This window comes from Babylonia areolata, chromosome 9 (genome assembly GCF_041734735.1).
Source record: "Babylonia areolata isolate BAREFJ2019XMU chromosome 9, ASM4173473v1, whole genome shotgun sequence".
NCBI lineage: Eukaryota > Metazoa > Mollusca > Gastropoda > Neogastropoda > Buccinidae > Babylonia > Babylonia areolata.
Genome location: NC_134884.1, coordinates 27,546,749 through 27,572,061, shown reverse-complemented (window position 1 = coordinate 27,572,061; position 25,313 = coordinate 27,546,749). Strand labels below are relative to the sequence as shown.

The 25,313-nt window shown below is 38.6% G+C and overlaps 1 protein-coding gene and 1 long non-coding RNA gene across 3 annotated transcripts in view; one reads left to right on the top strand and one right to left on the bottom strand.

The window, feature by feature from the left end:
* Positions 1-893: 893 nt before the first annotated feature.
* On the bottom strand, positions 894-6,934 carry LOC143286180 (uncharacterized). The gene is made up of 2 exons (XR_013055761.1): positions 5,843-6,934; positions 894-5,799 (listed from the first exon to the last, which is right to left on the bottom strand). It is a non-coding gene; the product is annotated as an uncharacterized LOC143286180 (long non-coding RNA).
* Positions 6,935-8,357: 1,423 nt separating this feature from the next.
* The window catches only part of LOC143285808 (arrestin domain-containing protein 17-like), a 26,977-nt gene continuing 10,021 nt past the window's right edge, over positions 8,358-25,313 (top strand). Inside the window, exons 1-4 of one of the 2 annotated variants that reach the window (XM_076593237.1) lie at positions 8,358-8,689; positions 18,579-18,760; positions 21,518-21,643; positions 23,119-23,330. In XM_076593237.1, the coding sequence (XP_076449352.1) occupies positions 18,646-18,760; positions 21,518-21,643; positions 23,119-23,330 (453 nt within the window). In that variant the 5' untranslated portion in view covers positions 8,358-8,689; positions 18,579-18,645. Of the gene's footprint in view, positions 8,690-11,638; positions 11,765-18,578; positions 18,761-21,517; positions 21,644-23,118; positions 23,331-25,313 lie in introns of those variants that run through there. The other variant, XM_076593238.1, reaches the window with a different exon arrangement.

The window sequence follows — 25,313 nt, the reverse complement described above, 5'->3', positions numbered from 1 at the left end:
CGAGTCTCTGTGTGTGTGTGTGTGTTTGTGTGTGTGTGTGTGTGTGTGCATGTCCACTTGTGTTGAACTTAAACATTCACATTATAGTGGATCCCCACCTCCAGAAAAGTAAAACCAACTGAAAATTTGAATTACTGGATTTTTTTTTCTCTGCAATTTTATAATCTTCTACATGAACTGTGTAAAAGTGCTTTACTCTGAAAATATTCGTCTTTACAATGTATTCAACATGGGACCAATATTTCATGTGTTGAAGAACTTGGCAAACTGGTCTGTAAAAGAGTGATTTACTTTATATGTATTTTTAAAAAGTTGACAGATAATTCCCAGTGCACTCCTTTGTACTTTGTTTGAGCAGGACCAATGGGAGAAAGTTGTATCTGACTGGCTGCTTAGTTCAGTGAACTTGCCAATCCAGCAAAGTCAGTTGTTCATGGGGCCAATAAACAAATTTGCATTCCTTGAATTTTTTGCATAGTAGGGTCTTGGTTCTTGCCATCTCTCCTCACAAAGCTGTGAGTGTTTTTTATTTTTTATTTATTTATTTTTTATAGCATCTGTGTTTGTGTGTCTGTGGGGGACCGGGTGATAGTTGTTTTAATAGGGATTTGTTTCTCTGGATTTCACTTATATATGAGGAGAGAGAGAGAGCGACTGATCATTGTTTATATACTGATGTTTTTTTGGTTTTTTTTTCTGTCTTCCTTTTGTCTTGTTTTTCATTGTGTATATACATTTCAGCCTGCTGATGAAGAGTGCTCGTGCGATGATTTTCTTTGGCTGGGCTTTTTCTTCCAAGGATGCCGTCTGCCATTTTGATCTACTTGTGTTGCTCGAGTCATTATTTTGAATTGTTAGAAATGCTTGAAATTGTCTTATGGTGATTTTTATGGTTTTTTTGCTTTTGTCTGGCTGTTGATTTTTTAATTGCAAAAAAAAAATCCGTGAGATGATTATGTCATGTTTTTCATGTTTAAAGACGGTGAAGGAAAAACAAAAATATCGCAGCAAAAATGGTCACAGTACTTCAGAGTGAAAATGACATTGATTGTTGTTTGGTTCACTTGGGAGCTGGAATTAAAGGAAACAAACAAACAAAATGACAAGAACAATAAAAACCAAAAACAGACATGGATAAGGACGATTTAAAAAAAAAATTAAATCCTGTTCAATACCTGGTTAGTTCCATTGAAAAATTTTATCTTTTCCTGTGTTTCATTAAGACACAAACATGCCACACATAGGCAAACACACACACACATACATGATTGCTTTCATGTCAGGAGTGTTATCCACACACAAACACACAGAGATTTCGATGTGGTATGACATACTTCCTCTTTCCTGTCTTTTGGAACAGTGTATGGCAAATTATGCGAGACAAACTGGGTTTTTTTGTTTGTTTGTTTGTTTTAGCCTTATGTAAAGCTGTACCTTTTTCTCAACAAAGTAGTGTAAAGTGGACATGGTAAACATGTTTTTAAATTATATATTGATCCACTAAATTGGTGTTGCCTGTTTTGATTTTTCTTTGGATTTTATGAATCACATCCTGTGCTTTGCATACTATTTAGGGTTTTGTGGAGGTTTTTTTTTGTTATCTCAGGAGATGGTTATACAAATCTGAAAAGAAAATCACAAGTTATTATTATTATTGTCATTATTATTATTATCATTATTATTGTTTTATTATTTGAGGTCATGTGATAAATTGTTTGATTGACATTTATTTTGTGTTCAAAGCTTTAAGACATATACCGGTACATGTATTTATTCATTGATTTGATTGTATTTTGAAGTTAGTTTTTGATAATTGAGCATTATTCAGTTTGTTGAATATATTGAATTTGAGTTCTTTGCTGCTAAGTCTTTTTTTGATATGTATATAGAGGACAAAATATTTACTGTTTGTTATTATATATACTTATCCTAAACGTTAACTGTAGGATAATTGAAGTATAAAATTAAATGTTGAAGCACAGGAATATTAAAAAACAAAACAAAAACAACAATACCAAAGGAATATTTTTCATGACTGAAGATAAAAGACACCTCTGAAGCCGCCCCCCACACCCCACCCCCCAAATAAAGTGTGTGTGTCTGTGTCTGTGTCTGGGTCTGTGTCTTTTATTTTAAAAAAAATCATGTGCAACATTTTATTTACTGGTGGGTGACCTAACGCTAAAATTCTGAGTTATAAGTTGTCTGTGTGTGTGTGTGTGTGTGTGTGTGTGTGTGTGTGTGTGTGTGTGTGTGTGTGTGTGATGCACAAAACAGTGAAGACCAGGCAGTAAAAAATAAATGTTGTTCATTTCAGTCTGATGACGTAGGAAACGTTTGAAGCCATTTTACTTAACAACTGCAGGAAACAAAAGGATAAATGGATTAGGTTAAACACAATGTTAAGACTTTCTTGCATTTTTTCCACTTTTTGGCAAACAAAGACATCAGGACTTGGATTTATTATTCACTTTATTATGGCATATCATGCAACATCCAAAGAAAAGAGCCCTTCAGGTTTGTGATGCTGTGTCCAGTTTGTAATCTTGGGATTTATTATCATTAGTATATATATAATATATGTATATATAATGTATATATGTATGTATATGTATATATATATATATATATATATATATATATATATATATATATGCATAAGGTTCTTGCATGCATATCAGCTGGTAAAAAATTTTTAAAAATCTGGTTTTGTCTTGAGCACCACCTCCTCTGTTGGTGTATTCCCAAAAAATAGTTGTGTAAACAGAAAAGAAAATCATGCTTAATATATTTTGAAGCAAAAAAAGAAAAAAAAAAGAAAAGAGAGTTTTCATTATTTTGTTCATTGTTGATTGTCCTTCTCAGAGATCGACTTAAGATAATCATCACTCATGTAAATATGTTGGATATGGAGATGTGGTTGGGGTTTTAAGACAGTGTGAAATCAATCTTAGTATTGCAGATAATTTTGATGGTGGTTTGATTAACTTTATCTGTTTCGTTTCTTTTTTTGGGAGATATTTTTTGGCGTTTTTTTTGTTTTGTTTTGTTTTGTTTGTTTTTCCTGCCTCCTGGAAATTATGTGCTAGAAATGTCCACATTTCCATTGCTCATTTTATTTCTGCTTTTTTTTTTTTTCTCTCCCTTCACTGTTGTCTCCTTTTTCTGCCTTCCCAATCTATTCCTGTTTCTTTTTTTAGAGCAAGCCTTGACGCTTTTTCTCTTTTCCGCAGTCTATGATGTGCTGTCTGTGCTGTTTTGCTCTGGCAATTGTGTAGTTAGATTGTGAACACTAGACTGGGCACTTGCTGTCCATTCTGCAGTGTTATTTGCCTATATGGCCTTTTTATGTATTTTTGTTTGGCTTTGAAATATTTTAATCCTTTTTTATGATATGTTTTAATCTGGGGATGATAAATTAGGTGGAGGGGCTGATGTCCTCAGCACAGCCTAGTCTTGTTTTGCCCTAAGGAGCTAAACGGAACTTTGTGGTGCAGGTTTTTCTAAATGATTTTTTAAATTTTTTTATACATGTGACAGTTTTGTGTTTAACGCAGTTGAACATTTTCATGGTTGGGCAGTCCTGATTTGGCCTTGTGCGGTCAGCTGGACTGTAACTATTGTCAGCAATGTATTACCACTAATTCAGTATCTTATTTTTGTTTTTCAAGTCTTTAGGAAAAGGAATTAAACTGGTATGTTGATTCATTTTTGTTGCACACTTCATTCATGCACATCTGGATTCCATTGTGATTGTGTATTTGTGGTAAGTAATTCTCATTATTATTATGATTATGAGCATTTACACCTAATATTGAAAATAAGCCCTAGGCGTTTTCAAATAGAACACATATGTAAATATCAGAAAGGAAAAATTGAACACAAGATACCAAACATCATTGAAAACTATCCATCCACTCGCCCGCTCCCCCCCCCTCCCCACACCCCCCTACACACACACAATACACACAAGCACATGCGCATGCACACACACATCACAACACACAATCGTATATAGTACACAATCAAAAATACCACCAACAAATCCTGAAACTATCCCCACGCACTCACTCACAAATAGTCATTTTAGTTCATACTGGAAATGGATGAACTGTTGAGAATTAATCATGGAAGTTTGACCTGTGACTGTTTTGCACTCATATTAATCTGTTAGTGATATTAGGACTGTACTTTATTTTAGCTGTGGGAAAGGATGTAAGACTGGATTCTGTTGATAAGATTGTGTTGGATGATAATTATATTTTACACATTCGAAAAATCACATGGATGTGTTGACAGACATTTTATTTTCTTCTTTTTTTCACCCTCCTGACTGATGTCTGTTTGTTTTGTACTTGCAGGACAATCCATGGCACTGTGATGAAATATGTGAAGCTTAGCTCTGCTGTGTTTTAACAATTTCTGTGACTGACACTTTTTGTGTCTTAATCCCTCTTGGATAGTCTCTCATTACTGGCCAGTGATAGGCCAGACAAATTGTGTTGTATATTTTATTCAAAATTCTTCAGTTTTTCCATTACTTACGTGTCTTTGAGAAACGTACTCATGATATACAAGGATTCCTGGACCAGTTTTGCTGTTTGCTTGTGTTGGAATGTTTCTCTTCAGTTGGCCTGTTTGTGCACATCCCTGCCTGTGATGAGACCAACATGACCATTATGGTGACTACTGTCAACAAGTTTTGATCTTTGTTATTGTTTACTTCTTGATCTGGCAGGTAGCAACTTGGCAGCAAGCCCGATAAGCTCTTCATATAGGGTAACAACTTTTGCTTGTCGCTGCCATGATAACTTTAATCTCCCCATTTGGAGGAACTGCTCGGTTCTTTATGAATAAGTAATTTTTAAAATTTTATTCAGTTAACTTCCTCCTTCCCTCTTTGTGAAGTCTGTTGTTAAAAGTACTGAATTTACATTGGGACAGATCTCTGATGCTTCTTGCAGTTTAGTTTAAATGATTTTTGTTTTTGGTTTTTTGATGAAGACATTTTCATCGACCTGGATATCTCGATATATATATATATATATATATATATATATATATAATTTTCTCTCTCTCTCTCTCTCCGGGCCCTACATTGGAAGAAAAGAGCCAGTCACTTTTTTTTTTTTCAGTGTGTCATTTCGACTGGAACCACTTATTTTGTGTGTAATATCAGGGAGGCATAATGCCACTGTGACATCACAAACTCCACTGCTGACTGCCTGATCAACCTGTTGCGTATCAGGGCAAAGTACATGAAAGGAAATAAATGTAACATGGGACTCCCTGATTGATGTTTCTGTTGGCCTGTTAAATTAGGGATTGTCGTCAGCTTGTAGTTTTATTCTGAAGTATTGTTTGCGTCAAAAGTAATATATAGATAGATAGGTAGATAGAGACAGACAGACAGACAGACAGACAGATAGATACATAGGTTTTGGAAACCATGATATGACCATCAAGGTTTACTTGGCTGTGAGGTGTGTGTTTGATTTATAATGATCGGTTTTACCTTGATGCTGTTAGGGATAACTCATCTTGCTTTGTGGAAAAGTGATAGTTCATGCTTAAGACAGTGCAAGATACGCTGATGTGTTAGCTCTTGTCACTGCCAAGTAAGGTGTTATTGCAGAAATATGCTTCTTGTGTTGAATATAATCCACTTGTATAAAAAAAGGAGAAAAAAGGGCATTAAGTGTGGTAGGTTGGAAATGAAAAATTTTGCTCTCTCTCTCTCTCTCTCTCTCTTTTCCTAAGGCCTGACTAGCACATTGACTTTATCACTCAGGCATCTACCTGTAAAAGACTAGCACATTGACTTTATCACTCAGGCATCTACCTGTAAAAGAATTGTTTTTTAAAGCTTGACAGGTGTAGTGTGCTTATGGGTCAGCCTGCAAGCTTTGACGCTTCCTTAAAACTGACACAGTGAAGTCAATGGCAGTGTGGGAAATTGGATAATGGAAATGACAGGAACCATAACTCCTGTACAGCACCAAGAGTTTGAGAATAGTGGTTAAGGTGCATGTTTGATGGCAGCACAAGGAATTTATTAACTGCCCAGACAGTAAGCAATTTTGCACTGTGACAGCAATAACAACATTTTAAAATCACAAAATTAATAGTATGAATTTTTGCAAAGAGATGTAGATCTAGGAATTTAATATAAGAACAAACAACATGGATTGTTGTATTGTGAATCCACTAGGAATTCAGTAACAGCAAATTTAGAGCAGATTTTTCCATTTTGATGGAAAGGTGTTTGATAACAGAGTTAGAACAATCAATTGAGAATGTTTCATTATTTATTGAGTTAATTGTAACTTCCCATTAACCTTGAAAAGTAAATGTATGTGGCTCTTAGTGCTGCAGCCTTGTGGGCAAGTTGGCCTTTGGGAACCATCCCAACGCCGACTGTCCTAAAACCCTCTTGGCTGAGAGAGTGGGGATGTACTTGGGCAAGACACTCTCCACTATGATCAAATTCTAACCCAAATAGTCCGAACAGCAGTTGCCTCCTCTGCTGTTCTCATGGACATAGTCGGACACGACTGACTATCGTATATATGTGCTTGTACACTTATGTTCACATATTTCTTATGACAAGGAGTTTACTATATTGATCTGTGAGAGCAGCATTGTTTACAAACAAATGTGCTTTGTTGCATAGATATTCCCCTTACCCTCTTCTTTATATATATATATATATATATATATATATATATATATATATATATCAGCTTTTTGTCTTTATTTTTGATTGCATGGTAATAATGTATCAAAACAATCTGTGGCTATGCAAATGACTACTGATTTGTACTTGATAATGTATGTGTTCCTGTTTCCTTTCAATGATTTCAAGAATACCCCCTATGTATCTGTTTGTTTATGTATACCCGTTTTCAATAAATAAATTGAAGATTATACACGATAGCAAGTTGATTGTATATGTATGTTTTATGTGTGTATATAAGCATAGAGAGAGAGAGAGAGAGATAGAGACGGAGAGAGAGAGTGTGTGTGTAAACACTGGGTGGACACTAGCTGGCCAGAATGGCCATTGGTAGGCAGTTGCTTACTGGACATACTTTTTATTGTTTTTCATTTTTATAAAAAAAATCTTTTAAAGGTTATAACTCAGAGTAACAAACACCCTCAGCATAGCCTACTTTTATGACTCATTACAGTTTAGGTGTGTAGCTTCCACTGTCCTTCAGGTTTCATTTTGATTGGTATTGATATGTAAGCCACACTTGATACTTTAAGTTCAGTTGAAGACCAAGAAAGAGAGTGGGCGAGAGAGAGAGAGAGAGAGAGAGAGAGAGAGAGGAATGGCTCTATATCTGCACATTTTCAGATCTCCCTGGCTACCATCATCAACCATATTATTCAGCCTGTTAAGTTTGCTGCCCTATGAAATTAATTAGTGGAAGCTTAAACAAATGGTCCTAACCATTGACTAATGATAACAATGTGATTTAATATAGTGTCTGATCTCAAAACAGGACTCAAGGCACTAAAAAAACAACAACATATGCTAAAAAAGAAACCCAAAAAATAACAACAAAACAAAACAACACCCCCCAAGCCCCGGCAACAAAAAAAAAGAAAAAAAAAAAAAAAAAAAAGAGAAGAAAAACAAAAGAAAAAAAAAGCACACACATGATTTGTTGCATAACTCAAAAAGCTCTTTTGTAGAAAGTCCGAAAGCACTCTCACCCATTCCCACACCCTCTTTCAACACACACACACACACACACATACACACACATGCATGCACACACATTCATATGCACAATCACACACACACACATACACACACATGCACGCACACACATTCATACGCACAATCACACACACACATATACACACACACACGCACACACACACAAAACAACCACAACTATAAATGTTCTACATTGGTTTTAAGTACTGAGTAAAGGAAAATGTGGGAGAGCTTCTTCTTGAATGATGTTTAGCAGGAAGCTTCAGCTCCAGTAGTTGGAAGGAAATTCCAAGATTGTTGTATATGTGTATCAAAGAAACTCTGTAGGCATCATGCTCTATACTTCTGGCGATGTTTGTACCCCCCACACCGCCATGCTCAACCCCCCATCCCCTCCCCGCCCCTCCACACTCGCTCACCCTGACCTGAACTGACCTTCGTGGTCGGCCAGAGCTCCTCCACAACACACACACACACACACACACACACACACACACAATGACTGCCAATCGTTCTGTGGGCTGTGGAATCGAGCTTTGCAGAAGGGCACTTCAGCAGACGACAATAAAAGGGAGACCATTCTCGTCCTGAAAGTGCAAAATTGTTTCCCTTTTTGTGCAGGCTCCAATGTTGCTGCTGCTGCTGCTGCTCGTGGTGATATTACCCTGGATCGATAAATGTCTGTGACGAAGCAGTGTAAAGCGATGAATATAGGTGTGGCAGCACTCACATGACACCGACAAAGAAACGCGTACATTGCCTGTGGATTGTGAATCGCAATAGGATTATTCAAGTCTCCACTGATATCACTTGCACTTTGAAGACGACAAGATCTGATGAGGATAAACTATTATCATGAGAAAGTGACAGTGTTCGGTTTTGTTGATAAAATTATCAGTTATTATGTGTCGAGATAAAAATCGTCTTGGGTGATTTTTACGCCGTGATTCGACAATGAAGGTAAGGTGGAATCAATGTTTTGTGGTCGACATGTATCTGAATCTGGTAATTTGATCTATTGGCTGTATAGTCATAATGTATTCAGTCTGATAACAAGTGCCAGTGGGCTTACTGCGGACTTGCTGTTGGAGGACCAGGCTATTAATTGCCCCACATGAGTATTCTATACCAAATATTCTTTTAAAGACCTCAGTGCTAAGGTAGAAAACAAAACTTTATGTGTTTGTGTTAAGCCAAAATTGTCAAGAGTATGGTGTTGTGTTGAAATCTGTTACACTGCAAAATTCACAGGTCAAGTATCATTCAGGATTTTATATAACATACTTGTGTGTGTGTGTGTGTGTGTGTGTGTGTGTGTGTGTGTGTGTGCTAAATTGTCAGTGACAGACCACAAGGACAATTGGAGGCATCGCTCTGACCCTGGGCATGATAGTATCAGACTCAAAGTCAAAGTGAATGAATGAGTTAAAACACTACACTATTACAGTCTTAAAAGTTGTTTTATTTTGACTTAAAATATTTTGTCATGATGAATGAAATCTTTGTAAAATCTGTTTTGTGTTGACCTGTTCACACGCACACACAAACACACGTGCACACACACACACAGACACACACACAAGCTCATGCACGCGCGCTCGCACACACACACACACTGCAACTCTGCATGACATGACAACACCACAGTCACAGAGTTCACCCAAGGATTTCAAAATCAGTTAAGATTGGGAAAGCTGCATAGGTTCTGTTTCTTTTCTTTTTTCTTCTGAATTTGTGCTAATGAGTTGAATGTGGAAGTTGCAAATGTGTGTGTGTGTGTGTGTGTGTGTGTGTGTGTGTGTGTGATAATGTGTAATATCTATGGAAAAAATTGCATAAGATACAATGTTATGTCATCTGTCAATCATCTAATAGTTGATAGTCTGTTTGTTAAAACATTTATATAACAATAACAGAGTTAAACAATATTTCATGAAATATCTCTTGTACATGGACGGAATGGTAATTGCTGTAGTGGCTTGCTTTAGTTGAAATCAAACACTGTATACTTCCCATGTGCAGGCTTTTGATAGACAGAAGCTGAACACCCTTCAGAGTTTTGTCTTATCCCTCTAACATTATAGAACTGATCAAACTGGGTTTGCTTTCAAATCAATCCATTTCCTTTCCATAGTCTTCCTTTTCACTTTCAGAGATGGATTGTCTCTGTACTGCCATCGCTGAGAGAGACTGTGACAGATGAACCTGGGTGTGGCTGTGTATGGGGAACTTGGGAATGAGCATGGGAGTTATGCAACTGAATGCAGATGTTGGGGCAGAAAAAAACCGAAGACTGTGAGAATTACTGGGTCAGATCAGCTCTGTAAAAGATTTGCTCACTAGAAATTTTAACAAATTCATGTTGTCACAGCTCTGTCAGAGATAGATCTATTGCTTTATCATAAACCCAGATGGACACTTTCTTTTATGAGACATTATTGTAATTGAACGACCATTTTTTTTGGTCTGATTTATCTGTCTGTTTCTTTATAGATTGATCCATCTATCCATCCATCCATCCAAAACTCCATCTATCCATCTGTCTGCCTGCCTGTCCATCCGTCTGTCTATCTGTCTATCTACCTATCTATGTATCTATCTAGATCTGCCTATTTATCCGTATATGTTTTTCTTTTGAATTCGAAATTATCTATTATCATCTCTCTCTACCCACCTCCTCTCTCTGTGCCTGTTTTGTGTGTGTGTGTGTGTGTGTGTGTGTGTTGTGTGTGTGTGTGTGTGTGTGTGTGTGTGTGTTTAGGAAGATGGGGATTAGGGGGTGGCGGTGGAAAATGAAGCTGCTGTCTTGTAATACTTGCTTGTGTGTATTTAGCTTTAAATGTGTAGCATTTTGATCTTTTGGTCCAACCTTTGTCATGTTGTGTGTGTGTGTGTGTGTGTGTGTGTGTGTTCGACTTGGCTATGGGCTAAGAAATTGTGTTGGGTGAGTGACAAACCTATGGATGCACAATTAATTTACAAATAGATGTATAAAGATATATTGTATAAATCTACATCAGATATACATATTAGACAGCAGTGTAACAATATGAATGAGGAAGTTGAAGGCTTGTGGCGTACAATGCACTGTTGAAATCACAGTGCCACAGCCTCACTTGACATTTTCTTCTGGTTTTTAACAGTAACACTTGAAACTGTCAAAAAATAGTTCATAACACACACACACACACGCACGCACGCACGCACGCATCTAATGAAATGTAATATCAGTTTGAGATGAAGCACACATGCATCTAACGAACAGTAAAGTGACTGAGTGATTGATACCACCTGGAGTGGAAAGATGTAATTGTGAAGACTATGTACTGGTACACACAAAGACACCCGTATGCAGATATAAATGGAAATTCTTATTCTTTAAGAGGACCCCTTCAGTGAAAATACATTAATCCACTGTGCTTGCCTTGAATCTGAGTTATATATTGGTCTCTCAATGACTGCATCAGTTAATAAATGGACACCTAGGTTCAATAGAGGCCACTCATTATTTCCAGATTTAGTTAATAAATCACCACCTTGGTTAAGTGTCAGAGGGGATGCTTTGTTCTCAGCCACTTGGATGTTTCCTTGGATTCTGAGTGAAAACTTTTCATTGAAATAATGTACAAACTTCACCCCACTTTGCCTTCCTCCCATCAGATCTATAACTTTCCAGTCCCCAGCATGAACAGCTCACAAAAATGTATAAAGTAGCTAGCCAATTTGCACAGTAACTGAGTAAGACATACAAATAGCTTCAGGGATTGTGGAGGAGGGTGAGTGAACTGCGGAGAGTAGACTGTTGTTGTGTTAGAGGCACTGAGGCTGTTACTGTGTTAGGGGCACTTAGGACCTGGAGTCCTCAGGAAATGCTCCGAAGGAGTGGCGAGGGGATGGTTCAGAGGTGATGCCAGTGACTGCACTTTCGAGTGTGTACAGCACAGCAGTGCATTGTCGTCACATTGTTAGTGGCAGCAGGTGGCTTGTGGGATGGAGTCATGGAGTCCCGACTCTGAAGGATGTGGCAGTGCACAGGTGACAGACATGATGTCTAGCCTGTTTCCTGGCCGTGAGAATGTATACATATTGTTCTCAGGAGAAGCCACAACTAGAGTATAATGATATTAATATTCTGATGAGAAAATACAACCGCTGCTGTCTTCCGGAGAGAAGTACACAATATCATGAATATGTACTACTGTAATACCACCAGTGTGTTTTAACTTTTTTTCTTTAGAAAAAGTGTATATGTATAGATGGATAGATAGATAGATAGATAGATAAATAAATAAAATCTCTCTCTCTCTCTCTCTCTCTCTCTCTCTCTCTTTATATATATATACATATATATATATATTTTTTTTTCAGTATTTATCAGATTTTTGTATCAATAATCATCTAATTATTTTCTCTCCCTCCCTCCCGCAGTTGCCCCAAACTTTTATTTTATCTGCTTTAAAAAAAATTTTTTTTTTTTAGTACCAAACCTGGCATTAAACTATTTGTAATGATTTTATAGAAGCATTTCTTATTTTGAAAGTATGATCTTAAAGTACATGTTTATGCTATAACTTTTTTGTGGGGTGGGTGGTAGGTGGGTGGGTGTTGGGCATGTGTGTTTAATGAAGCCAATGTGTTGTATTACTTGCTTTGTGTATTTAGCTTTTTATACGTTGCTTTTCGATCCTTTGGTCCAACCTTTGTCATGTTTTATGTGTGTTTTGACTCAGCTGCGGGTTGAGATATTGTGTTGGGGTGAGTGATAAGACTGTGGATGCACAATTAATTTCCAGTTGTATAAATAAAGATTTATTGTGTTGTATTGTAGATAGAAGAAAAAGCAATGTTCAGTGATACCACTACCATGAGGATGTGCGGAAAAAAATGTCTTTGTAGCAACAGGCAGTTAAACAAAGTATTTAACCCTTTCACTGCCAAACTTGCATTTATGCAGCAGCTAGGTAGAGGACCCATGTCACTGAAGGGTGACCAGATCATGGGTCTGTTATCGATGAACCTACTGCTCTTTATGTTCTGTGGTAGGATAGGCCATTTTTTCTACATATCACAGGGGGAATCCCCTGTTATTCCTAGACACCATATTTCTGTGTTTATAGCACAAGGGAATTTTGTACTCTAAATTGACTGGCAGTGAAAGGGTTAAGTGTAAATCATGACTGACAAGGCCAAACAGAAAAGAAACAGCTACAGAGAAAGTTGAGATGATGATGATGATGATGATATGGATACTTAAATAACGCCTATTCTTGGTCTGAGACCTAGCTCTAAATGCTTTACAAACACAATGTCATTTGCACAACAGGCTGCCTACCTGGGTAGATCTGACTGACATCATTGATTTCCTGTGTCATTCAATCAGGTTTCAGTCACGCACACTTGTACAGACATGTGACATTTTATGTGTATGACTTATTTGTTTATTTACCTCGTCTTGTAGGCAGACGTACTCCCATTTTTGGGGTGTACATGCTTGTTCTGTTTTTGTTTTCATAACCCACAGAGCACTGACATGGATTACAGGTTCTTTAGCATGTGTATTTGATCTTCTGTGTGTGTGTAAGACATAAAGGGGGTTCAGGCAATAGGTCTGCACATATGTTGGCATGGGAGATTTGAATTTCTTTTTTTTTCTCTTTTTTGTCACAACAGATTTCTCTGTCCTGTGTGAAAATAGGGCTGATTTTCCCAGGCAGAGCGCGTCGCCACACTGAGAGCGCCACCCATTTTTTGTTGTATTTTTTCCTGCGTGCAAATTATTTGTTTTTCGAATCAAAGTGGATTTTTCTACAGAATTTTGCCAGGGACAACCCTTTTGTTGCCGTGGGTTCTTTTACGTGCACTAAGTGCATGTTGCACATGGGACCTCGGTTTATCATCTCATCCGAATGACTAGCATCCAGACCACCACTCAAGGTCTAGTGGAGGGGGAGAAAATATGGTGACTGAGCCGTGATTTAAACCAGTGCGCTCAGATTCTCTTGCTTCCGAGGCGGATGTGTTACCTCTAGGCCATCAATCCACTACGATATATAACAGAGATATGAACTTCTTCTTCTTCTTCTTCTGCGTTCACTTGCATGCACACGAGTGGGCTTTTGTGTGTATGACCGTTTTTACACTGCCATGTAGGCAGCCATACTCCGTTTTCGGGGGTGTGCATGCTGGGTATGTTCTTGTTTCCGTAACCCACTGAACGCTGACATGGATTACAGGATCTTTAATGTGCGTATTTGATCTTCTGCTTGCATATACACATGAAGGGGGTTCAGGCACTAGCAGGTCTGCACATATGTTGACCTGAGAGACTGTAAAAATCTCCACCCTTTACCCACCAGGCGCCGTCACCGTGATTCGAACCTGGGACCCTCAGATTGACAGTCCAACGCTTTAACCACTCAGCTATTGCACCTGTCAGAGATATGAACAATCTCTGCCTTTAACACACCAGGTGTGACAGGGATCAAACTCAGGAAACTCAGGTTAGAATCCTGCACTCTAACCATTTAATCACTGCTCCCATGAGAAAGACAGACAGACAGACATGTATGTGTGTAGAGACAGACAGAGAGAGAGAGAGAGAGAGGAAGAGAGGAGAGAGAGAGAGAGAGAGAGAGAGAGAGAGAGAGATTGAAAAACTGCTGATGCTGACAGTTACAGCACGAGTTCAGCTCTTGCAAGTGATACTGACACTGGAGATAGCATGGGACAGGAAGCCGGAGGCGCAGTGGATCACCACAACAGAGGCATTTTATGCTTGCTTTATTGATCAAACTGGGACGGTAAACATGGCAATCTGGCATTCTCTGTGCAGCAAACATCAGCTGATCAAAGCTGTCTATCCTTTGATGCTAACATCAGAGTGATGGCTAAATAATGGGGATAGGATAGGGTGAGGAACACCACAGTAAATTAATGGCAAATGAGGGTTGGTAGAGGGTGAGAAGAGTGTGAAGGAGAGAGTTGGAAGAAGACAAAGAATGGGACCTTGACTCGACTGTCAGTTCTCTTGAGTCAAACAGAATTAAAAAATTTTTTTCATGGCATCAGCTCCCTGTTATATAGCCCACATCAACATGCTCCCTCTTTCTTCTCTTTTAACACCCTCTTTCTTCTCATTTAACACCCACTTTCTTCCCTCTTAACACCCACTTTCTCCTCTCTTAACACCCTCTTTCTTCTCTCTTAACACCCTCTTTCTCCTCTCTTAACACCCTCTTTCTTTTCTTAACACCCACTTCTCCTCTCTTAACACCCACTTTTTTCTCTCTTAACACCCTTAACACCCACTTTCTTCTCTCTTAACACCCTCTTTCTCCTCTCTTAACACCTACTTTCTCCTCTCTTAACACCCACTTTTTCCTCTCAACACCCACTTTTTCCTCTCTTAACTCCCTCTTTTTTCTCTCTTAACACCCTTAACACCCACTTTCTTCTCTCTTAACACCCTCTTTCTCCTCTCTTAACACCTACTTTCTCCTCTCTTAACACCCACTTTACTTTCTCCTCTCTTAACACCCACTTTCTCCTCTCTTAACACCCTCTTTCTTCTCTCTTAACACCCTCTTTCTCCTCTCTTAACACCCTCTTTCTTTTCTTAACACCCACTTCTCCTCTCTTAACACCCACTTTCTCCTCTCTTAACACCCTCTTTCTTAACACCCACTTCTCCTCTCTTAACACCCACTTTCTCCTCTCTTAACACCCTCTTTCTTCTCTCTTAACACCCACTTTCTCCTCTCATTAACACCCACTTTCTCCTCTGTTTTAATCACAGGCAATTTTGACTTGGCAGGGGCGTTTGGCAGCCAGTTTTAATTTTTTGTGAAACTTTATTTACCTGTCTGTACTATCTCAAGGTTGTTTGTGAGCCTGGCTGGTCTGTTGATTGATTTTTTTGTCTCTCTCTTTTTGGTTCTTTGTTTGTTCTGCTGCCCAATATTCTGTGCCATTTCAGTGGTGCTGCCTATCCCATATTATTTGTATTTGTATTTCATTTTATCACAACAGATTTCTCTGTGTGAAATTCGGGCTGCTGTCCCCAGGGAGAGTGCATCGTTACACTACAGCGCCACCCATTTTTTGGTATTTTTTCTTGCGTGCAGTTTTATTTGTTTTTCCTATTGAAGTCGATTTTTCTACAGAATTTGGCCAGGAACAACCCTTTTGTTGCTGTGGGTTCTTTTACGTGGGCTAAGTGCATACTGCACACAGGACTTCAGTTTATCGTCTCATCCGAATGACTAGCGTCCAGACCACCACTCAAAGTCTAGTGGAGGGGGAGAAAATATCGGCAGCTGAGCTGTGATTCGAACCAGCGCACTAAGATTCTCTTGCTTCCTAGGCGGACGCCTTCTCTAAGCCATCACTCCACATGTTGCCTCTGGACACAGACACACAGAGGCTTGTTCTGTTGCAGTCCTGGCATCAGCAGTCTACAGGGATGTTGAGTTGTGGCATTTAGGACACCCATCCAGAGAAGACCCCGCACTGCTGCTAAATTCAGATCTGAGGTGTTCAGTGGAACCATCCAAACACCGACTGTCCTAAAACCCTCTCAGCCAAGAGAGTGGGGATGTAACTTGGGCAAGACACTCCTCACCATAATCAAATTCTAGCCAGCAGTTGCCTTCTCTACCATTCCAATGGTCATAGTGGTACACGACTGTCTATAATACAAAAATGTTACAGTGGTGACTGGCGCTTTGATTGTGGTGGATGTGATAACTTAAAAAAAAGAGAAAAAATGTTGACACTGCTAATGATTGTTTTCTTTTGTTTTAATGAAATCAGATAATAAAAAGGATTATGCACGCACAGGTCTCAGTTTATTAAAACAAAAAATTCCTCTTTTGTACTCTCTCTCTCTGTGTCTTTGTATGTCTCATTGTCTGCTTCACACAGTACATGTGTATGTTGATGTTTTATCATCCTTCCATACAACATTGTAGTCAGGAGAGTGTATCAGGTTCATCAGTTACAATTAACTTTATTTATGTTGAAACGGCATGCTGGAGACTTCAACAGCAACCTTGAACGTTGACACATATTTAGAACAAAGGACGTAACCCACATGGTTAAAGTAACCAATATATATGTTACATGTGTGTGTGTGTGTGTGTGTGTGTGTGTGTGTGTGTGTGTAAGCTCTGTATGCTTTCAGTTTTTTCAGTTTTCAGGAGGCATCCTTATGTACTACACCACACCAGTTTTGATTAATAATGAAAATAAAAAAAAAATAAAAAAAAAAAGAAGGAAAGGAGCAAATGCCTGATATATTCATGCATTCTCACATTTGTATGCTCACACAGAGTGACACACACAGTAACACAGTTACACATTGAAACATGTGCGCGCACACACACACACACACACACACACACACACACACACACACACGCTGTGTGATACAAGACTCAGGTTTTATTTGTGACCTCAGGTATACTATGACACTGGATGTCACAGGCATCAGCTGAACAATGCACACAATCTTTTCTCTTGTGTGGGTGACAGTACATGACAGTAGGCACACACAGCATGACAGTAGGAACACACACACACACACACACACACACACACACACACACACACACACACACACACACACACACACACACACACACACACTCACACACACACACTCACACACACACCACACACACACACACACACAGATGGATTAGCATGTGACCCCATGTGAAAGTATATTGCCAAAAATAGATTCCACAAAGCAAACTTCCACACACAGCCGCAGCCAGTATTGGAGCAATTGCGAAGGCCCTGAAAGAAAAAACAACATGCTCACATACACTTACACGTGATAGAAACAGAAGCTAGAATGTGTTTGAAATCAATTCCTGACAAAGCTGGGCATTGATTTTTCTTCACTCCAAGGATTGTAAATGCGTAGTTAGCAGGTGGATCCTTTGTAATCTTATATCTGATAACAAAGATGGGTTACACAAGTTAAAATTACAGTGTTGAAAGACCTTTCTGTACGGTTACAGATTTCAAAGGCAAATTTTTGTGGCTTGGCAGTGGGCCGTCCACCCAGGCCTTGGAAAAACTACATCATGTGTCTTTATTGTGTTTTGTTTTGTATGTGTTGTGAAAAAACATGCATGTTTTGTTTCGTTTTTTTATTATATTTTGTTTTGTGTCCATAATGAAATGAAAAAAGAAAAAGAAAAAGAAAAAAAAAAGAAAAAAAAAGAAAAGAAAAAAAACTTTTGTATAAACTTATATATGTGTTTCATAAATTTATAACTTTCCAAGTATTTTGTTCTTGTTTCTTTCCTAGTGGTGATTTTAGTAACATATTTATTAGCATATATTATTTTTATTTATTTATTTTTTAAATATTGTTATTTTCAAACAGGACTTTTAGCTGGCCTGGTTAATACTGTATTCATTAACAAATTAGCATTCTTACTTGTATGAGAATGAACAGAAGAAAGGAGCTTCATGAACATTGTTTATTGATTGTGATTGATTTGCTGCTTATTTCATTCATTCAGTTTCATTTATTTATTTTGTGAATGATTGATTAACTTTGTTTCTGAAGTCATTGTGCATATTTGCAACTTTGTGTATTTTTCATTCCCCCATTTCTTCGTTCAGTTAATCACGTATGGATAAAATTTCTATGTAATTTTTTCAGTTTGAAGCATTTGATATTACTTAAAGCTTTTTTTGTTCATCTGAAATTTTTTTTCTTTATTTTTTAAAAACCTTTGTATATCATTCATTCTTCCAGTTCTTCGTTGTGTGTGGGGTTTAAAAAAAAAAAAATTCTTCAGCTTATTTATTCTCTGTTTATTGTGTGTTTCAGATGAAGGAACAGGGGGAGCAATGAGCAATGTGAATGTGAGGCAGATGTGAAGAAGAAGGAAGTGAGGATGAAAATCGAGGCGTTTGACATCCGCTTTGATAGCGAGGACGCTGTGTTCACTGCTGGGCAGAACGTCACAGGGACTGTGATCCTCCGTCTGTCCAAACCCACTCGCATCGTCAGTAAGTGCAGTCTTCGTCTTGTTCTTCTTATTGTGTCTATGGTATGGTATGGTCCTCAGCCACTGCACAAGGCGGAATATGAAATGGAAACACACCAAAAAATTACCGTGTCAAACTTTTATCTTAAAAAAGAAAAAAATCATTACAGTTTATTGCATGGTTTGGTGTAGCATTTCTAGGTACTTTCTCTGAATGAAAGAATAAAATTATTCTTACCATTCCTTACCTTTCCTTACCTTACCTTACCTTTCCCTTCCTTACCTTACCTTACTTTACTGTACCTTATGTTATCTTGTTACGGTTGTCTGACATCGTACATGTGGGTAATTTGCTGCGTTTTATTTTTGTAACTGGCGACTTTGATGTCATGACTGAGTTTATTAATGACATGATGATTAACAAGCAGTTGTGAGTGATTATTATGTGTGTGTGTGTGAGTATGCGTGTGTGTGTGTTGTGTGTGTGTGTATGTGTGTGTGTGTGTGTGTGTGTGTGTGTGTGTGTGTGTGAGTGAGTGAGTGGTGTGCACACATGCCATGTCAGACAACATAATTCAGCCACACATGTATAGGAAAGCAGAAGAAGAAAAAAAGAGAGAGAAACTTAAGCGCAGTTTTAACTGTATACAGGCATTTAAATGCAGGGTATGCCTCAAGGATTGACCATTCCATGAAATTTTCAACAAAAAAGAATTGAAATAAGTTCATCTAAATCATTATATGATTATAATGTTTGTATTATTGAAAAATACATTTAAAAAACTGGTGTAAACAGCCAAAAATGCCAGTGGGTGATTAAAAAAAAAAAAAAGTAATCCATTGGAAGGGTCCAGATATATCAAGTCCAGAAAGAGATTAAAATTATAAAAGTGAGTAACAATTGTCCGAGTAATTGCAGTCAACGTGTGAATACATATATATGTCCCAGTTGTTTATAGGTGCAGAGGAGGGGTGTTTGTTTTACTCTCTGTTGTTTGCCAGTGTCAGGTGCAGTGGCCTGTTTTTATTCTAATCCATTGTTTGACTGATGTGTCACCACCTGTTATTAAGTCCTATTTTTATCACATGCACCATACATCACCCACATCGAATTACCAATGGAGATAATAATCCTAGGAGAACAGAGTGGGTGGGGGTGGCTAGTGGGGGCCAGGGGGGCGTGGGGATGTGGGGGGGTGAGGGGGGAAGAAGGGAAGCAATCCAACATTACACTGCCCGGCCTTCCCTCCAGAAAGACATGTTGTTAATATGTCAGAGTGCCATTTTTTATTTTGGGCACCATGGAATCAAACTCACAACCATTCTATATGCGGAAGCGCTTGGCTGAGCTGTGCTGGTAAAGCCTGTTATTTACATCAGCTGTCAGGCTGGTCTGTCTGAGCAAACATATCATCCACTGTGACAGTGACTGTCTGTTCAACACGCAAAGGTCTACTCGGCTTGTGACACAGCCCATTCCCCCAAAAGGCTGATGTATGGCTTTCATTCCTTCTGATTTCCACTGGCAGCCGGGCAGATCTGTATTGATCACTGGCTAAACACAGGAGTTGACAAACGGCACAAACCAGCTCTGTGGCCATGCATTATTCACAGGATCCCGCCATGCAGAAGGGAAAAGGCTGGCTCACTTTTTTTTACCTATTTTCACTGTCTGCGGTTTTATCTGTTTATAACTACTAACTCAACAGATTATTTTTTCCCCCTGTGTTCATCAATATTCCCCCCATCCCCCCAATACCCCCCCTCCCCATGTTCATCAATATTTATATCCTTATGTTCTTGTTAATTTATTCAAGTAGTGAAGTGATAGGATGAAATTCTTACATGTGTGACAAGCTGTTATTATTATTATTATTATTAAATGCATAACAAATGATTTTATTAATTCTTCAATAAAACAAGACGACGGTCAGCAGATGGCATTCTTGCCATTACTCAAAATGAGGTGCTTCAGCGAGTGGTGTTGATATTTGCAACTTAAAAAGAAACCCATCACAACAAGACGTCTCTGTCAAATTTCTATAGGAAAATCTACTTTCATTGCAAGACAACTATGTATGCTGGAAGAGAGAGAGACAGAGAGAGAGACAGAGACAGAGAGAGAGAGAGAGAGAGAGCTTAGCTTATTTTTCTTACTCTCAATGTCATACTCAGAAAAATTAAAATCTGTGGTGGTCAGAAAGTTGCACAACACCATACAATGCTTGTTGGGGCTGAAAATACAAACAGTAATATTTTGTTATTTGCCCACTAGGTAATCAGTTTCATATATTACCTTGCAGTTGTCAGTCTGTCTTGCTGACTTGTGCACCACGGCTGTTGGTAATTGGCAAAATTTGATGTATATATAATACAGTCACATCCAACGAGAATTCCTATGCTTTTTACCAGGAAGTTTTTGCGTGTTTTTTCTTCTAAGTGAATGTGTTTCAATCCCTCCCATTCCATAGATGTGAGTACTAGTGGTGTATATATCATGTGTTTATGTGAGTGTGCACATGTGTGTATGTGTGTGTGTGTGTGTGTGAATGTGTGCGCACGTGTGCGTGTGTGTCTGTGTTTGTGAGACATTCGTTATTTACAAACATTCTGTTGTTCTGTGAGCCTCATTGTTTTTTGGGTTTTTTTTCATTTGCTACTATCCAAAACTGACTGCTCATTTGTACCTTGTTGCTATAGCTCACCCTCTTGCCACTGCTTCTATCATTGCTATTGTCTTGATGTAAGATGAAAAGTTGCTGCTATTTTACCTGTGCAGATATCAGCATTAAGTTTGAGGGACGCGCCAAATCATCTTGGGAGGTATCAGGTAGCGACAGCAAGAAACATTACCGTGCCTACGAGACTTACATTGATGAAAATGTCACCCTGTACAACTCAGAGGGTGAGTGTCATATACTTTGTTTCACCAGTGCTTTTTTTTGTTGTTTTTTATCGATAGAAGGCCTTTCACTAGAATTAGTGGTAATATCACAGTGCGTAAATGCACAGCATGCAGAGTAAGGCACAGCTTGTTTATTCTTTTTCAGCCTTGAATTGACATTTCCTGTATCTGAAGTTGACATGTGTAGATTCCAGGTTGTCGGAGTGTGAAGAAATTATTTTTGCTCCTGTCCGTTGAAAAGTGCATTGTGTATCTGGAGACAATTAATGTGTAAAGGGAGAAAAAAAAGGACAGGGTGAAAAAGAGAAGGAAAGAAGTCTGACTTGGAATATATTTTGTTTAAAAAAATCTTTCTCTCTTCTTCCACGTAGGTGGTATCCTGCATATGTTGAATCAGAACAGACAATACCGAGCTTCAATTTCAGTTTCTCAAAGAGGTGTTACTGAGCTCAGACAAATCCATATACATTTCTCCACATCTGCTAGGCAGATGCCTGACAGCAGCATAACCCAACACGCTTGCCAGGCATTGAGTGCATGCATGTATATGTACCTATCAGAGGGGATTTCTTCCACAGAATTTTGCCAGAGGACAACACTTGTTGACATGGGATCTTTTTCAGTGCACCAGGTGTGTGCTGCACACGGGACCTCAGTTTATCATCTCATCTGAATTGCAGACATTACGATATGCCAATGAAGCCATTCAGCAGCATTGTGGAGTATCTTTTTGTATGTGGCCAAATGGCAACCTAACATTAATAGTCTGTGTAAACTGCTGGCATTGGGACTGGAGCAGAAGAGTGTGGATGTGTATGGGGGACTTGGGATAATCAGTGAAGGGGCAATGCAACCCAAATGGCATGGATGCTTTAGAAGTGAAAAAAAAGTATGTTTGAAACTGAAACTGCAAACAGCAAAGACAGGTGCTTATCTTAGATATGTTTATAAAATTTGACATTCTGAATGATTCTTTGTTGTTAGGGGGTTATTTTCTGGGTACATTGCAGCCACTTTGTTGTTTGTAATTACATCCTATTCAAATGTTAATAAAGGCAACACGAAACAGGCCAGAGAGGAAAGTGGCAGAATGGTTAAGACACCTGCCAATACAATGCCTGTGAGTGTGTGGGTTTGAATCCTGGTCTCACCCTTTCTCCCAAGTTTGACTGGAAAATCAAACTGACCATCTAGTCATTCAGATGAAATGATAAACCGAGCTCCCTTGTGCAACACTGAAAAAAAAACCTCTGGCAATTAGAGTGTTGTTCTTTGGCAAAATTCTGTATAAGAAATCCACTGATTGGTACACAAGTGCATGCACTCGAGGTCTAACTAAGTGTGTTGAGTTATGCTGTTGGTCAGGCACCTGCCTAGTGGATGTGGTGGAGCATATAATTATTGATTTGTGTGAAGGCAGTGACGCCTCCTTGAGAAACTGGAACTGAAACTGAACTGAAACTCCCTTTTTGCAGATGAGGAGTCAAAGCACCCAGCAGGATACCACATCTACCCGTTCAACGTGGCCTTACCCGCCAGCATACCCTCCTCGTTTGAGGGCCGACGGGGATACATTCGCTACCAGTGCATGGCCTTTCTGGACAGGGGCTGGAAAGGGGTCCTTGATTCCGAGATGGATTTTACAGTGATACGTCATCTGGACCTCAACACTATTCAGAATGTAGCTGTGAGTTCATGGATTTGTCTGTTATTGTGGTTGGTGTTTTTGGGGATGCAAGTCCGTTAAGTTCATGGATTTGTCTGTTATTGTGGTTGTTTTTTTCGGATACAAGTCCGTTCATGGATTTGTCTGTTATTGTGGTTGGTGTTTTTGGGATACAAGTCCGTTAAGTTCATGAATTTGTCTGTTATTGTGGTTGGTGTTTTTGGGGATACAAGTCTGTTGAGTTCATGGATTTGTCTGTTATTGTGGTTGGTTTTTTTGGATACAAGTCCGTTCATGGATTTGTCTGTTGTTGTGGTTGGTGTTTTTGGGGATACAAGTCCGTTAAGTTCATGGATTTGTCTGTTATTGTGGTTGGTGTTTTTGGGGATACAAGTCCGTTAAGTTCATGGATTTGTCTGTTATTGTGGTTGGTGTTTTTGGGATACAAGTCCGTTAAGTTCATGGAATTTTGTGTTACTGCGATGTTGTTTCTGTGAAACAAGTCCATGTAATGAATGAAGATTGGAACCAGTTGCTGTATTAAGTGGTTTGCAAAATGGACTGATAAGTAGGAGCTGGGTTAGAGCCCCATCAGAAGTAGGGGTTTTTTTTTTGCTTGGTTTTCTAATTTGACTGGTTTTCTAATTTGACTGGTGCCTGCCTTGATTTGAGTGTGCCTCGGGCTTAAATGGGAAGAGTGGGACTGTGCAGTTGAGGGCCATCCACTTCGGATGTGTATTTTTTTTTTTAGTATTGTTTAAACTTCCTGACCAAGACTGCAGAAAGAGAGTGGTGGCTGACTGTAGAGTGTTTGAATCTGGGAATGTTGAAACAAACTGGATCCAAAGCTGGTCATAGAGAGCGAGATGGGGTGTAGAGGTGAAAGTAGCCACAGAGATAGGAAGGAGCAAATTTTTTCATGCAAATATTTTATAAGTATACAGTAATGAAACTGTAACTACTATAATTACCGTTTAAAGTACTGAGGATATGACTAATTAAATTTTTGACTAACTTGTGTAAACAAAATGACTCACTGCAACAACACTGTGTGTGTGTGTGTGTGTGTGTGTGTGTGTGTGTGTCTGTGTGTGTCTGTGTGTGTTTGTTTGTGTGTGTGTCTGTTTGTTTATGTGTGTGCATGTATGCATGTGTGCAAGCATGCTTGCTTGTGTGCAGATATGTATGTTTCTATGTGTGTGTGTGTGTGTGTGTGTAAACGTCTTTGTGGTAGCCTCTAACAAAAGTATGAATTGCAAATGCTATAGAAACCAAACATGGGGAGATACAATTAAGAGATTTAAAAAACAAATCTAGCCATGTTGCTAAATTAATTTCAGCAAGTGTAAAAAAACAGCCACAACTTACTTTTAAAGCAGCGAAACAGAAATTACACAATGGCTGAAAATCCAAGTTTTGTTGAAAGTTGTAAAATGGTAGAAATCTGAAAAATGGAAGATGAGTGGTAAAACCTTGTAAGAGTGGAAAAAGATACTTGTTGTATAGCCAGTTTAGAGAGGAGGCAGAATGATTGTGGTTGTTCAGTTTCCCCAATGAAAGACACTGCACACAGGTGGTGAGTTGAAATCTTTCCTGAAAAGTTGAGCCATCCGATCATCAAAGTCAAAATTACAACAAAGAAACTTTCTTTGCTGCTATCTCTGTTTCTTCTGCTGCGGTAGTGAGTGCAACTCCCATGTTCACTCACATACTTGGACAAGTGGACTTTTATGTGTATAATAATGATAATAATAATAGTATTTATATAGCGCTGAATCTTGTGCAGAGACAAATCTAAGTGCTTTTATATCAGTCATTTACAGGCATGCATAACTCTAAAACTGAAAAAAACGGAAGACAAGGAAGAGGTAGGGAAGGGAGGCTATCTTCTGAAGAGGTGGGTTTTAAGGCCAGACTTAAAACAGCTGAGCGCGGAGACCTGATAAAGCGAAAGAGGAAGTTCATTCCAAATGCAAGGTCCGGAGACAGAGAAAGAATGGCATC